The sequence below is a fragment of the Anopheles aquasalis genome, chromosome 3 (assembly GCF_943734665.1).
Source record: "Anopheles aquasalis chromosome 3, idAnoAquaMG_Q_19, whole genome shotgun sequence".
Lineage (NCBI taxonomy): Eukaryota > Metazoa > Arthropoda > Insecta > Diptera > Culicidae > Anopheles > Anopheles aquasalis.
This window is the reverse complement of record NC_064878.1, coordinates 43,337,303-43,351,563: the sequence shown is the minus strand read 5'-3', so window position 1 is coordinate 43,351,563 and position 14,261 is coordinate 43,337,303. Positions and strand designations below refer to the sequence as shown.

The 14,261-nt window shown below is 46.5% G+C and overlaps 2 protein-coding genes across 2 annotated transcripts; both read left to right on the top strand.

The window, feature by feature from the left end:
- The first annotated feature begins 1,892 nt into the window (after positions 1 to 1,892).
- Positions 1,893 to 3,349, top strand: LOC126579156 (flexible cuticle protein 12-like). The gene is made up of 2 exons (XM_050242496.1): positions 1,893 to 2,077; positions 2,638 to 3,349. The coding sequence occupies exons 1-2, from the start codon at positions 1,950 to 1,952 to the stop codon at positions 2,825 to 2,827; spliced, it is 318 nt and encodes a 105-aa protein (XP_050098453.1). The 5' UTR covers positions 1,893 to 1,949; the 3' UTR covers positions 2,828 to 3,349.
- A 5,079-nt stretch (positions 3,350 to 8,428) lies between these two features.
- On the top strand, positions 8,429 to 13,925 carry LOC126579149 (protein lethal(3)malignant blood neoplasm 1). Its single transcript, XM_050242487.1, has 3 exons — positions 8,429 to 8,919; positions 12,365 to 12,482; positions 12,582 to 13,925. The coding sequence occupies exons 1-3, from the start codon at positions 8,902 to 8,904 to the stop codon at positions 13,643 to 13,645; spliced, it is 1,200 nt and encodes a 399-aa protein (XP_050098444.1). The 5' UTR covers positions 8,429 to 8,901; the 3' UTR covers positions 13,646 to 13,925.
- The last annotated feature ends 336 nt before the right edge of the window (positions 13,926 to 14,261 follow it).

Genomic DNA, 14,261 nt, shown 5'->3' with positions numbered 1-14,261 from the left:
TGTCATTGTGTTGCTTTTGAGAGCTGCGATTTTGATGCCATAAGCGGCCATTTGTCGACGGTGGACGTGAATCTCGTGGATTTTAGCAAAAGCTATTTTGTAATTAAAGTGCTCACTTTTATGCCTCTGCGAATCGTCTCTCTGGTTGTTTGTTTCGGTGGTTGATTAGAAGCCACACCTGACGCACTTCATCCAACGAAAGACCTCATACCAAGGGAGATCCACTTGCCTGGCCACCGAAAACCGAGGTTGCGCGGACCTTGGGACATGGGGAAGAGAATTGTCTTGCGTTCCACCGTCGGCGGACCCACGTTGGTGGTTTGTTTGTCGATCAAACACCGTCAACGGTCAACGGGCGTTTTTCGGTTGACATTTCGGTGGCCAGCATGCCATCACTCTACGGCTGGCGGACCTGGCTAGCTTCAAATGCAATAAACGGCGCTCGCGAACCTTAGGGTGCTTTTACAATCGAAGAAAATGTGTGTTGCGCTAACGATAGAAAGAAATGTTGACAGTTTAAACGCAAATGATTGTATGCATCTGTGTACTAAACTAGATTTTAGTTTGTGGAACAGCACGGAGGAAGATATTTTGCAGAAATAATGTTCAGGGTGGGCTATCAGGTGCTAACCTATTTTGAAGTTTAATAACTCCGTCATATTTCAGCCAATTTTTGAGTTTTATACAGGTTATTCTATGTCAATTATTGATGATTAACTGAAAATATCATATCGATCAAATGACCGCAATTCGATTGGCTTTTAGTTGTTTGATAGTCGTTGTTTTGTTGACATAAACCTTATCTTTCAAATAGACCCACAGAAAAAGTCCAGCGCCAGCGAAAGAAAAAGTCCACTCCATTGCACGATCGCAGTTTTCACTAGTGAACAATTATTTTCAACTCAATGAGATACAATTTCAGTCCGCTCTTTTAACGTGAAATGATCTTTTTCTAAAATGGAATAGACTGACGTTTCAGAACCTGTTCTATTTGTCCAAATCGCTTGAAAAGTGACAGAGTTATTTAACTATAAAATAGGTAAAGCACCGGATGGCGCAAACTGAACGTTGAAAATTGTGCCGAACTGGGTTTTTTTCGTTTCGTTGCGGCAAGTGTCTCTACAAACCATATTATTTTTTAATGCAAACAATATTATTAAATTTTTTTAATTTTTAATTAAATCACAGAGTAGAAAAACCCTTACACGTAAGGCCATGTGAAAGAATGTATCCGCGATCACAACGATCGCCACGGACACACTAAACACACTAGAGCATCTCCCTGTTCCATTGACACCTTCATTGATGGTACGGCAATCGTTTCGCCGTCCTCAACCATCCTGCTTTCGGCACCTTTCTTTCACTCAACCACCGCATTCAACCACCTGCGATTTTACGATGCGGCGACGTCATTTGCGCGATTTTCGAACAGCAACCAAACTTCCAAAACCCCAACTGCTCAACACTGCCGTACCGCGAAGAAGAAGAAGGGAGAAGCGTCAGAAAGGAGTAGCAGGAGAAGGGAGGGGGAAGAAGGTCCCATCATACTCACGACGTGCGATCGTGCCCGATCGGTAGCAGCGAACTGTGGTGCCGTGGATGATTATATTTAAAGTTTCCCGCTCATCATCGGCATCATCGGCATCCCATCTTCATCCTGCGCCACCGCCACCGTCGCCACCACCGCCCATCGATCGCAACGATCGCTACGATCGGTGCACACTTACAGACGCACCGAGCCACGCAGCTCATCCCTTCCTACATAGGCACACATACGCGCATGGATGGAATGGGAATCCTGTCCGGCAGCGAGCGACCGATCCGTCCGATCGATCCGTATATAAAGCCGCGGCCGGATCGGCTATCGGCATCAGTTGTCGTTTGTCCCTCTAATCAGCCTTATCAGCTTCCTCAACAACAACAAAACAAAAAAAAACAACCAACCCAAAATGAAGACCATCGTTGCATTCGCCTTCGTGCTCGCCCTCGCCCTGGCCGCCCCCCTGGATGACGCTAAGAATGCCCAGATCCTGAAGTACGAGAACGACAACATCGGTGTCGATGGCTACAAGTTTGCGTAAGTGTGTCCCCCGAAAGCCCCGAACCCGCGAACGGATTTCGAACGAAAGACTTGTGCAAGCGACGAACCCCCTTGAAGGGCAGTTACAGTGAAATTGCGATCGATCGCATTGCGGTGATAATGTAGTGCATAGTAGCAGCAGCAGAGGTGCCATCGGTTATAGCAACAGCCGCAGCTGAAGATGTCAAAGATCGTCCAACAGTCCTTGAGCAGGGACACGGCGGTGCGAGTGCTCGAAGCGAGGGCGATCGCGTTAATGATTGCGTCGTCGCTAGCACGCGTGCGCGCCCGCTCACTGTGGCCTGCTGGTGTTTGCTTTATCATTTTGAAGACCCCTCGCACCGCCTAGCAGCTCCCCCAAACAATCCGATGTGGCCTGCCACTGTGTGCCCTTCAACGGTTTTGGATCGTTTTGTTTGTCTTTCTGCTCGTGATCCTCCTCCTCCTCCTCCTCCTCCTCCTCCTCCTCCTCCTCCTCCTCCATGCTGGCCTTCTGCTACTGCCCGCTGCTCGCTGCTGTTTCTAATCATGAACGCGTTATCTTTGTATCTTTGCAGTTTCGAAACCAGCGATGGACATCAGCGCCAGGAGCAGGCTGAGCTGAAGAAGCTGGGCGATGATGTGGAGGCGCTGGTTGTCCGTGGCTCGTACTCGTTCACCGCCGATGATGGCCAGGTGTACACCGTCAACTATGTTGCCGATGAGAACGGATTCCGCCCGGAGGGTGCCCATCTGCCAACCGTCTAAAGTGGCCCCCGAACGAACAGCGTGACCGTATGGGCGAACGCAACCCGGGACTGACCCCTGGGTACCATCGGGCGTTCGCCAGAAAAGTCCGGAACGTCGCTTCCCACGGAAAAAGGGAGCGAAGGGCCGGGCTTTTAGCACACAATCGAACACAAACAAACACACACACAGAACAAAACGTAGATCATATTTTTGTGTACATTCTTTGTCTGGTTTCTTAACGTTCTGTACATTTGAGCTAAGGCTTCTGAGCGGTTTTCGAGAGGGAGATAGAGGGCCGTTTGATTTAAAGTTACCTGCTACTCTTTAATTTTTGTTTTAAAATGAAAATAGTTTTGCTTGCCATGACGCGGAGGCCAAGAAAAAAACAAACAGTGGAATTCTTTTCTTTCTTCGCTTGATGGGAAAGTATTCCGCTTCCCGGTATTGCTCGAGATTTGTGACAAAAGCCGAGTGACCGCTGCGGTCATAGCTTTTTAACCATCGTGTCGTACCAACGCAACCAACTCTAATAAACTCATTGGGGAGAAACAAACGGAAAATGACGATCGTGTGCGTAGCGAAAGCCTAACCCGAATCCGAACGACCCACCCATTTCGGGCCCACTGTTTGGGCTGTAAATGAGCGTGAATGAATAATTAACCGCGCTCAATTAATAGCCCGGATGACCTCTGGTGGGGCAGAGATTTGAAGGAGCGAAGCAAACGAAGGGCATACTGACTGGTTTTTGGGGGGTGGATCATCATTCCACCGCAATCATTCATGAGAGCTGGACAAGAGAAACCAAATAGGTTGTTGCCACACAAACTATGTTGCAAATGCATTTAAAAACTGCCAAGTCCAGTATACAATATCATTTCAAGCATCAATAAAGTGTGTACCACCGCAAAGCTTTTTTCAAGTTGGCATATTACGTGCGCTGCTGTATTTATTCGGAAAGAGATAGGGAATTACAAACTAGAGAGACCACCGCAAAGCTAGAGGAACAGCAGTAATCATAAAAATCGCATCAAATAGAACAACGATTAACCTCTGCTTTATCTTTGTGGCTTAAAATTTATCGCACGATCAATATGCAGCCATCGTTATCGTGCAATGATTACACATTAAGCGACAATGAATGTAATTGTTGATGATGGTGATGATTTTTTTATGAAACGTTATTTATTCGGCGACGAAAGGAGGGGAGTTAAGCAAACAACTTTTTAAATTTTCTGAAGTACGTTTAGACTGAAGTACTTTTTAGTTCGTATGTTTGAAAACTAAAAGCAAATGCAAAGCTTCTTGGGATTGTGCTTTGGGCAACAAGAATCCGCTTGTTCGATAAAGCGCGATAGGGCTGGTGGTGATTGTCTCGCAAGAATCTTCTCCCTCAAATTCCTTATCTGGTGGAGGATTTCTGAAACTCGGCATTTCTCCTGCAGCGTACACGTTGCTTTAAAAAAGAAACAACGAAATTGTAGATAAATGCGTAAAATGAGTGTCATGACGAAGGATATCATTGCCTTTGGGTGCCTTTAGGGGCAGGCATCAACTAGCAATCTATATCAGTTAATTTGAACGAATTTTAACTTTAAACGGTTTCTGATCGACTGCGTGATGCCAAATCTCCATCGAATGTTGAATGGAAACTGTGTCACTTGCTAAGAAGCGGCAGCGGCCGTGAAGTACAAAGAAAGACTCCCGGGGCGAATCGTAGCGAACAAAGCGTCTCTGCCTTGGAAAAAAGCCACGATCTGCCGGACGAATCGTTGTGGGAAACGTGCGTTTCGAATCGTTTTCGTTGTTCGTCGTTTACATCACTTCGGGCCTCTAGGAGTCAGACTTCGGGCCTCCGTTTTCTGACTCCTAAAGCCCCCCAGTGATTTAAACGGCAGGTGGAGGTTCTGCTCGACACCAACAGCGCATTTGAATCGACCGTTGCTTTACGCCAGCCGGGTCCACGAGTGAAGTATACACAGTCCAACGAAATGATCGCAAGGTTGGAAAGCAGGATTAGCTAACTACAAAACAGAACGAGATGAACTTAAATTGTTTAATGATTCGTTAGAATCCAATTTAAAAACCAAAACAAGGCTCAAGATAAAAATGAAACAGGATTTAGCTAAAATCACTACAGAATTATATCCCACACGCCCTTATAGCCTCGGATTCTAGATAAATGTCCTTTGTAAAGATGTTCTAACTTGAATACATTAAATAAATCAGTTTTTATTGATTTATCTATTCATCATCTTCTTCTGGATATCCTTTATTAAGGGGGACTTCGGTATTTAATTTTTTTTGTGACGCATGTTCTTAACATTTTTCCCTGAAAGCTGATCCTTTCAAGAGTATTGTGTAAAAGTTTTGGACCAATCGAAGAAAAACTGACAAAGATACAGATTTTTGAAAATTCGCGTTTCATACAAGGCTCCATGCAGCCCGCTACTTTGAAGAGCGTTTCCCAAAACCAACGTTTTCAAAGTCGGTGTCCATCGTACCGTTAGAACTACTGAACCAATCGTTTCGAAATTTTTAACACATAATCTGTACACTCTTTGCCAGGTATCCCCGTCGAGATTTCATGAAAATTGTCGGTACTTTATTTTAAACAACTATGTAAAACTCATTTTACAAAATCTCAAAAAGCATCACTTCATCTTCAATTATCTACCAAAAATTAAAAAATTGGCAAATCAAGTAAAAATCGACGGAACTACCAGGACAAACATATAATCTTTCAAAAGAATATCGATTTGTAGTTTTCTGATGACCCATCACGCAGCTACGATGGGCACCGTTTTTGGTCCAAATCAAAAAGACTTGCTTGCTAAGTGACGAACCCGCTTTGAACATAGTGCGATCACTTTTTCATCTTCAAAAATCCGCCAAAATTCGAAAAATAGGAATTTAAACAAAATATTGACGGGGCTACCAGGATAAACTTATAATCAAAAAAAATTATATCGATTTCCATTCTTTTCTGATGATCCATCACGTAGCTACGATGGGGTCCGGAAAAAGAATCTTTTCGAAGACACGACTGCCTAAATTTGATGTCATGGATGAAGTTTTCAATAAATCTCCCCCAAAATAGAATCAAACATTCTTCAAAAGTTGCAGATTAATATTCCATTCACTTCAAAGAATAATGTTGATTGGTTACGTCACAAAAAATCGTCAAATATTATCCTTTTTTTGGCCAGAAATTAACGAAGCCCCTCCTTAAATAGACTTCTATCCTTTATTGTATAGAGGCTCTTATTATCCCTATATAATAAACATAAATATAAACACTCATCGCTGTGTACACTCATCCAACCACGCTAATCCCACAATCTCGACAGTCAGTTACTCGTTCAAGAGAAACCAGACTATTGTCTAACCAGAAAGAACTTGATGACAATCGTTTGTCCCGCAGTCCCGCAGGAAAGGCCACAAAAAGAGTGCGAATAAAATTATGAAGAATGAATATTTTGACTGGATTATGTTTGACTCTTGATGTTGATAAAATTAAGAAATATAATGAAACTAATATAAAAGTTAGCAGTTTACTTTCCCTACACGCGAGTGCTTTGCAAAGAGTGTTGATTGGGCATGAAAGATTTAAGAGTTTAAGGGATTAATCCGTTCGAAATAATCCGCCATTTAACTCATCAAGATTTAAGAAATGGTTTCAAATCAATTGAAAAAAAAACCGGACATCTTAGAGCACATTAGTTGATTCTGGTTCGACATTTTACATACACATTTTACATAGGATATCATAACTCATTTCTATACAATTATCGCCGCTCACACGATTGTGGTATCATGAAGACGTCAACACTAACTATGTACATTGAAGCCACGCATCGCTCACTGATTCATCTCCAAACGTTGCAAAGATGTTTGTTCAACTAACGATCGCACTACTCATCGTGGCGAGTGGCGGTGACACTTTAATTAATGAACCGCACCGCAGAAGGAGCCTCTCCCAAGACCGCGCACGCCGTTATGATTGATTATCTGTTGATGTTTTCATGCATAATAGCTACAATTGATTGTGCGGGTATGAATAAAGGATTAGAATTATCTCTTTCTAGGAGGTTTTCAGGTATTACACCAGCTACTCTTCAGGTGTACGACTACTTTGTAAAGAGCGAAACTACTAATACAACTTGGCTTCAGCTACAACATTCAAATTTGCTTGATCACAATTACTTCAGAATTCAATCTATTTTGTTGCATTAATCTGCAATTAATTTGTTTCTTTATTAGCAAAAGAATGAGCTAATACACTTTTACGATACGAACATGCATCATTCGCAGAACGACCATAAAACTGCACCGATCGTCGACCTTGGTACCCCTTTTTGGGCAATCAGCTGAACAGCGTGTCAGCGTTTGGTTGACACGTTCGCACCGAAGGCCAACATGATTATGTTTGACGATCATCACTTCCTAATCTCGCATCCATGTTCATCCGAAAACTTGCTTGTCTAAACAGCTAACAGCTGCAAAGAATCGATCGAGCTTCCTTTTTTAAACGATGCGATCGGGTCAAAGCCATCCAAACCAGATCCAATCCATGATCGATTGGTGGATCTTTCACCTTTTGGCACTACCCGCTGTACGCTGAAGCAAAATTTCAAAAGTAACTCCAAGCAACGCAAGCGAAATCTTGCTGCCGAACATGCGTCAAGTTTGGCAACGTACGGAACGCAGGCGACCATTGGCCACCTCACGAGTGACTTGTTGTACGAAAGTGCGAACGCGCTGCCAAAACGATGACGAAAGCACGATCCGGTCAATACAACACCGAGTTAAAGGTGATGCTGCTGCTGCTGCTGCCGATGCTAAACGATGATCTCTGGAGCTTAACGGATTGCACCAACTGGTGGCAAACTCCCGAGAACGAAACGACCATCCAGCGTGAGACAATCGAAGCATATCACCGCACAAGGATCGGCGCATCACTGCCCCGAGCAGCTACAATGCTGCTTCCTATGGCGATTAATCACCGAGTGTGCGAAATCCTACGCGGGAGCTACCGGAGCACTTCCGAACACGAGGTGGAAGATTAACGGTCGCGGTAGCGCCATTCGTCACGATTGCACCTCGGAACAATGTGCAACAACGGAGCCATTTTAACGCCTCCAAAATGCGTGCTCAGGTACCTCGGGAGCGTTAACGCCAAAGGCGGAATCGTAGATTCGCAAGCGTGGAAATTATTGCTGAGAATGTTTTCTTAATTGCCAGATGACACTGCGAGAGACATTCAACGCAATCGAAACATGCAACACAAGATCCAGAAGTGATGATCGTACGAAATGGAGTTTATGGAATGTCTTTATTTACTAACAGATCTCGAAAGCAGAACGATAATATACGAAAGCTGAAAGAGTTGTAGATGCTACTCCTTCCCGAACTACTCAACGATCAACGATCAGTTCGCTGTTCCTACGTCATCGATCGGCACGCAGGGTGAAGATGCAACTACAGCTCAATCCCAAAACCGATCTCTACCGCGCACAACCCCGTTCGGTATCATCGCACAGGCAGATAGAGATGGTGGTGGTAGTGGCGCGCATCGTGGCTTACCGATCGATTGCGGTTTCGATGCTGTCTCGGTGTGGGGTGGCCGAGCTTTTCCTAGTTCTTTGGAGCTCGGCTGGATATGGTTGCAAGTTAGGCAGAACGAACCGTCAATCGCAGCGCCCAATACGTTCTGTGCCGTCGTGCGAGCAGCAGGTGAATCGCGTGGATGATCGAACAGCAGTAGCAGCCAGCAGCAGCATCTTTCGTGGTTTATTGCTGCTTCTCTTTGCCCTCCCATGAGCGATGTGCCTTTAGGTGAATGCGGTGCGAAACTTCGATCCGGTGACAATCCTACGAGAGTAAATTTGCGTAATAAGTGCTGTGATAACAACATGTGATGTCACCGTGATCATTTCAACCAACGCAGTGCACGCGCGCAGTTTCAAAGGGATAGAGCTCCCTTTCCCATCCAGTGCGTCCAGTAAACGAGAAAATTGTTCGAAAGCAACGCTGCTTCCCGTTAGTCCAATAGACGATTAGCAGCAACATTAATTAACCGCAGAAATTTAGAGATGAATTCAAACATCTTGGTAAGTGTGCAACGCCAGCGATAAGACTCGATCAAATCGCAATTAACGTTAATGGCTGTGCTCCGTACCGCTAGCTAATGATAATTCGAATGTTTTCTAAAGCAAATCGTCGGGATTGAAGGACGTTTTATCACGCTTCCACGCCCTAGGGCCGAGGGTTAAGTCACAATGCCATAAAATTCAAAATATTGTGTTGCGCCAAGAGTTGATGATGCGATCCGATCGCACCAAGGCGGCACCGCTTATTGTTATTATCATTGCCAAAGGGTTTGGTTTATGGTGGTGCTTCAGCGCACTTCAACGACACAAACACACTCGTCGGTGGTGCCGCTGGGGCTGGGTGATTTGGGCTGTACGCCACGCAACGATCCATCATCACAGAACGGACATCATGGACGCGCCCACGGCACGCATCACGCACCACGCTTAATAAGAGTTCCGTTTTCGGTGCTCCTACCTACCCAAAACAGACAGATGACGGTAGTAAACAAATTTACATAAACTACAATTTGCACCTGTCAACATACTCTCATCTCATAAATGTTAAGACGCTAGAAGCGTTCCTTTCATCCCTGTGAGAACCACGTTTCGTTCGCTCATCTATCGTAAAGATCACGCTTCTCGATCGAGTGGAATGCAATGGAAAACGAAACCTGTGGCAGTGTTTTCTACTGATATCCGGGTCGCCTGGTCGACCGGGCTTCTGTTTCGCTTACCACGTGTTTCGGGATCCTTCTCCATCCCCCCAGGGGACTTCCAATTTATCGGCAACTCACCGGGAGTGTGACAAGTAAACCTAGCGGATGTTGTGTGCTGGTGCTACCTCGTGGAGATTCGACAAATATTTACCCAAAAACACCATCGCGATACGCGCGCGATCGCATGCAGAATACGCCATCAGCTGCTGCTGATGGCATCATGCGGAAACGCCGAGGTAATTCTGCAACAACAGACGACATGCTGAGGATTCTGACGTGTTTTTTTTTTGCTGGCCGGTTAGCAAACGATTTGGCAAACTCCCCAATTGGGTGGCTAAGTACACAGTGCAATGTTGATCTAACGCTGCCACCATTAGTGACCAGCTACTCATGTGAGTAACACCCCTGGAAAGGAGTCATCTTGTGCCAAGTAAACATTGAAAATGCATACCAAGCAGTGGGGTTTCGGTGCAGCCTGTGATCGGAGCAGATCGATCGCAGTACAGTTTAATATTTCAATTAGTGGATGCTCCACTTACACAGAGACAGCCAGAGAGTGAGAGAGCAGCTGGTAGTACCTTCAGCGAACATCTATTTACCATTTAGCACGACGATACGCGCTCGCGCGCCGCACAATGGATCTGCGGCAGATTTCGCGCCGCATCGCGACCTTACTCGATGATCGCGTTATCAATAGACCGATCGCACCGATTGTGACAATGTTGCAACACACCACCAAGCACCACAGCATTGTGTCATGGCGTTGGATTGTCGTTTTGCAACAACAACAACACCAGCAACTCTCGTTTTTCTCTTTCGCGCACTCACACAAGGTAAAATGTCATCCATTGGCGTCTCTATCACAGTGTATCGCGAGGTGATTCGCGACATCTACGCGAGCCGACCTTTTTGTCGGTCTCCGCCATCGCTTTTGGCCCTTTGGCCCCCGTCTCCCGGTGCATTCATCATCAATCCCTCGACGGCCGGAGCCCGCCATTTCTCAAGATCGTGTTTAGCATATGCACATAAATATCTGCCCGAACACCTTTTTCCTTCTATCGCGCGATCCGTTCCGATCGATTTGGCGATCACAATCGAAACAACCACCAGCGGGTGGTGGTGGCAGTGAGGTGAGGATGATAAGAACCGACCGAGGTGGAGAGCGGGCTCACTACCTTCTCATTCTAAACCAAGCACGGCCATTCCACCATCGTCTGCGATGACGATCGCGTTCATCATGTACTGCGGGGGGGGGGGGGGACCTTCATCCAGGTGGTACGTCAACGCTGCTGCTGCTGCTACTGCTGCAGCTCATTATTCAAACACGCTGTCCGCTCGCTCGTCCAAGGGTGAGGTTGGTGCATCTGCCACCGTAACTGCTGAATGGGCTGAGGTTCACTGATGATGTCGCTACGACGGGTGCGGTGCATCGTTACCGAGGTGCTGATCAGCAAATCGTGACGAGATCGTCGGTGACGGACCTTAAAACTCTACATTTAAGGACTCTGCTGTTCACACGGACGCGGGCACGGGATCATGAATACATGAGACATGGTGATCCACGATATGTTTTGCCAATTAAATGTATTTTTAATGAAAACCATAAATCCACGGGCCAGGGAATGGTGAACATGCCCGGCTGATGACGTTCAAGGTGCTTATGAAGTTGTTGCGCAGGCTCATCCTCATCGAATGGGCCTCTTTATGTTCTTAATCCGGTTGTCACCCGGCCTCGTGGCCTCTCCCACTCAGAAGAGGGTGCCAACGACGCAAAAGATCATATAAGTGAGGTGGTGGATGAGAGACAGCAACTCCACCGTCCAGTAGCTTCGCACGGGATAGAGCCACATCCAAATCAAATCACCATCAAAATGCCCATTACTCTGCCACTAGCACTAATCGTTAATAGAGCAGAAGAGCAGTCAGCTCAAACGGTGATCGCCCCTAAACCGATCGAAAAGCAAATCAATTCCAATCGGTCCAGCTTCTCGGACTTAATCCATATTCAATAACACACCTTATCATCGCGTCACGCTTGGCACCTCATTCCATGTCATCATGAGATGAGTCAGCACCTGTTCCGAAGAGAGCAGCAGCAGCAACAGGGGTTTTGGCTTATGTCAGCGTGACACGCGTCGCTATCCCACCAGGTTTGGTCGCAAGTTCATGGCGATAAGCTCTCTTCTTGGTTGATCTTTGCTACCCACGTCCTCGATGGTGGTCCTACCAGCAGTTGGTTTGTAGCAGAAAGGCCACCGAACATACCTCCAGGGCATGTGCCGTCATACTATCCGGGCGTTACCTTCGACATTCTTGTGACCGACGCGGGCGCGCATCTTCCTTCTTTTGCCATTGAGATACAAGAAGATACCAGACGCTGAGTGGTTCGATTGGCCGGGAAAGATCGACGATAACTCTGTCAGCCACTAAACGAGCTGCACGATTCCATTTAGCAATCGAAACCATATCGGTTGTGCATCTCCGGGGGCGCAATCGCGTGGCCATCGCGTACCTTGCATCCCATAAACCATTCCGCGTGGTTTGTGAGTCACCATTTGCGACTGCGACGTTCTGCGACGGAATTTGAATCTCATATTTTGCGTGAGAAACGCATAAAAACCCATCTTCGGACCATTGGGGCGCGGTTGATAACTATTCAAATTCAAAGATGAGATACAGGATTCCATTTAAAGCGGATGGAAGCAGCAGGAATGACGCGAATTCCTCCTTCTCCACCTTCATTTCAGCTTACCCTGTTGCTCCTCACGATGGTCCGGGCTGCCTCGAAGTACTACGATGGACCGATCCGACCGTACGAGTTCGGTTTCAACATAGAGGGCCACCAGCATCGGAAAGAATCGAAAGGTAAGTCTGGGAGGTCGCTCGGGGTGATCATAAACTTGCCAGCACCATTACTGACCATCACAACAACCCTCCAAAAACTCCCCCTACTCTTTCTGGCAGATAAAAATGGCATCATTATGGGCGAGTTTGGGTTCATTACGGCGGACAACGTGTACCACGTGACCGTGTACGCCACGGATGAGGATGGTAACTTCAAGATAGTCAGCATGAAGAACTACAAACTGGGGCCAACGATGCCAACCGCGTCGCCACCATCAGCGGCACCGACGAGACCAACGACAAAGGCTGTGCCAACCGCGACGAGCACCTCGACAACACCGCAACCCTTCCGGATCATCACTACGGTCAAAACGGTGGAACCGCTAACGACACCGAAGCCTTCAAACATTGCGTCCTGCTCGGGATGTAAAATTCCGACGCCACCACGAACCACCACCACCACCACCGAGGCACCGCTACCGGAAACCAGCACCCAGTACGTGCCACCGTTCAAGATCGTCAATAAGAATGACCTAGAGGCGGATGGAAAGCCAACAACCACCACCACGACGATGATGGCGATCACGACAACGACGCCTCAGTCTTCGGGATCTTCAAAGGAAGTTCCTCAAAAGTTAATCGAAAAGGCGCCACCAACAATGACGACGACGACTAAGGAGCGTCCTGGTTCCGGTGCATCAAAGGTAACCAACAACAATCGCAACAACAACAGCAACAACGAACCGACGAAGGAACGCGATGAAACCCGTAAAGGTATGCAACGACCGGCGTCGGGCGCTAACCGAGTGAACGAAGAAACACCGCAACTTAACGAAGGATCGCGACCCGCCGCGAAGGATGGTGATCCGGTGATGAAACTGGTTGAGCTGCACACGGCCAACATGATCCAGCACATCCTGAATGGGTTGTTGTATCGGTTCAATTATACGGCGGGTTATCACGGGCATCACGAGCAGGGCGATCGACAGGGTAACAAGGAGGGTGGTTACTTTGCCGTCGGTCGGGATGGAATACGCCGCGGTGTTAGCTACAAGGCGAACGAATTCGGTTTCCAGCCGCACGTAAAGTTCGAGAAGGTTAGCCCAGAGGAAACGCCTCGCGAGGAGACGGAGAAGCAGGCCGGCTTGAAAGGATTCGATTTCAAGTGGTTCTATGGATCGTAAAACGGAAGCAGTGTGAAGCGGTTGATCATCTGCAACCTACAAGTCCTGCCACTGCCACTGCCAGCCAAACAACCAACCAACCAACCATTCGTTCGTACCATCGCAAGGGCACTACTTTAAATACTCATCAACAGATACGTCGAAGATACGCCGTTGGCTCATATTCCGATCCTCGGTCAGCTGCGCTACGAAGCGCGACAATCATTGATCCTAGATTCTAATGCGGTTAGCAGCGCGGTGCTTCTTGAAAAACTAAATGTAAAACATTCGATTGTAACAACGCGGAATAAAAATACTTCGAGAATAAAAGTATGTACTAAGGAGTGGACCTGAATTTGAACTATTTAGCTTAACGACAAGACCATCAAAAGTGTTTTAGGTGACCATCAAAATGTTATCGTAGATGTATTGAAAGAACTCAGGATTTCCTTATTTGCTACCGTTAATTAGAATAGAATTTATATAAAACCTTTTTCAGTTAAAATCTGACTAAATCTTTAGTTTAGTCAAGGCACTATCTCTAGCAAACATATCAAGGGGGTTTTTGTTTTTTGGGGGGAAGCGTTTTTTTGCTTCTAGCTTGTTTGTTTAGCGGTATTTGTTTTGTTAAAATCGA

Excerpts from the sequence above, each read along its gene's own strand:
- LOC126579156 (XM_050242496.1), top strand. The coding sequence starts at position 1,950 with ATGAAGACCATCGTTGCATTCGCCTTCGTGCTCGCCCTCGCCCTGGCC. Across the intron at positions 2,078-2,637 it reads GTCGATGGCTACAAGTTTGC|TTTCGAAACCAGCGATGGAC; the intron begins GTAAGTGTGTCC and ends GTATCTTTGCAG.
- LOC126579149 (XM_050242487.1), top strand. Across the intron at positions 12,483-12,581 it reads GCATCGGAAAGAATCGAAAG|ATAAAAATGGCATCATTATG; the intron begins GTAAGTCTGGGA and ends TCTTTCTGGCAG.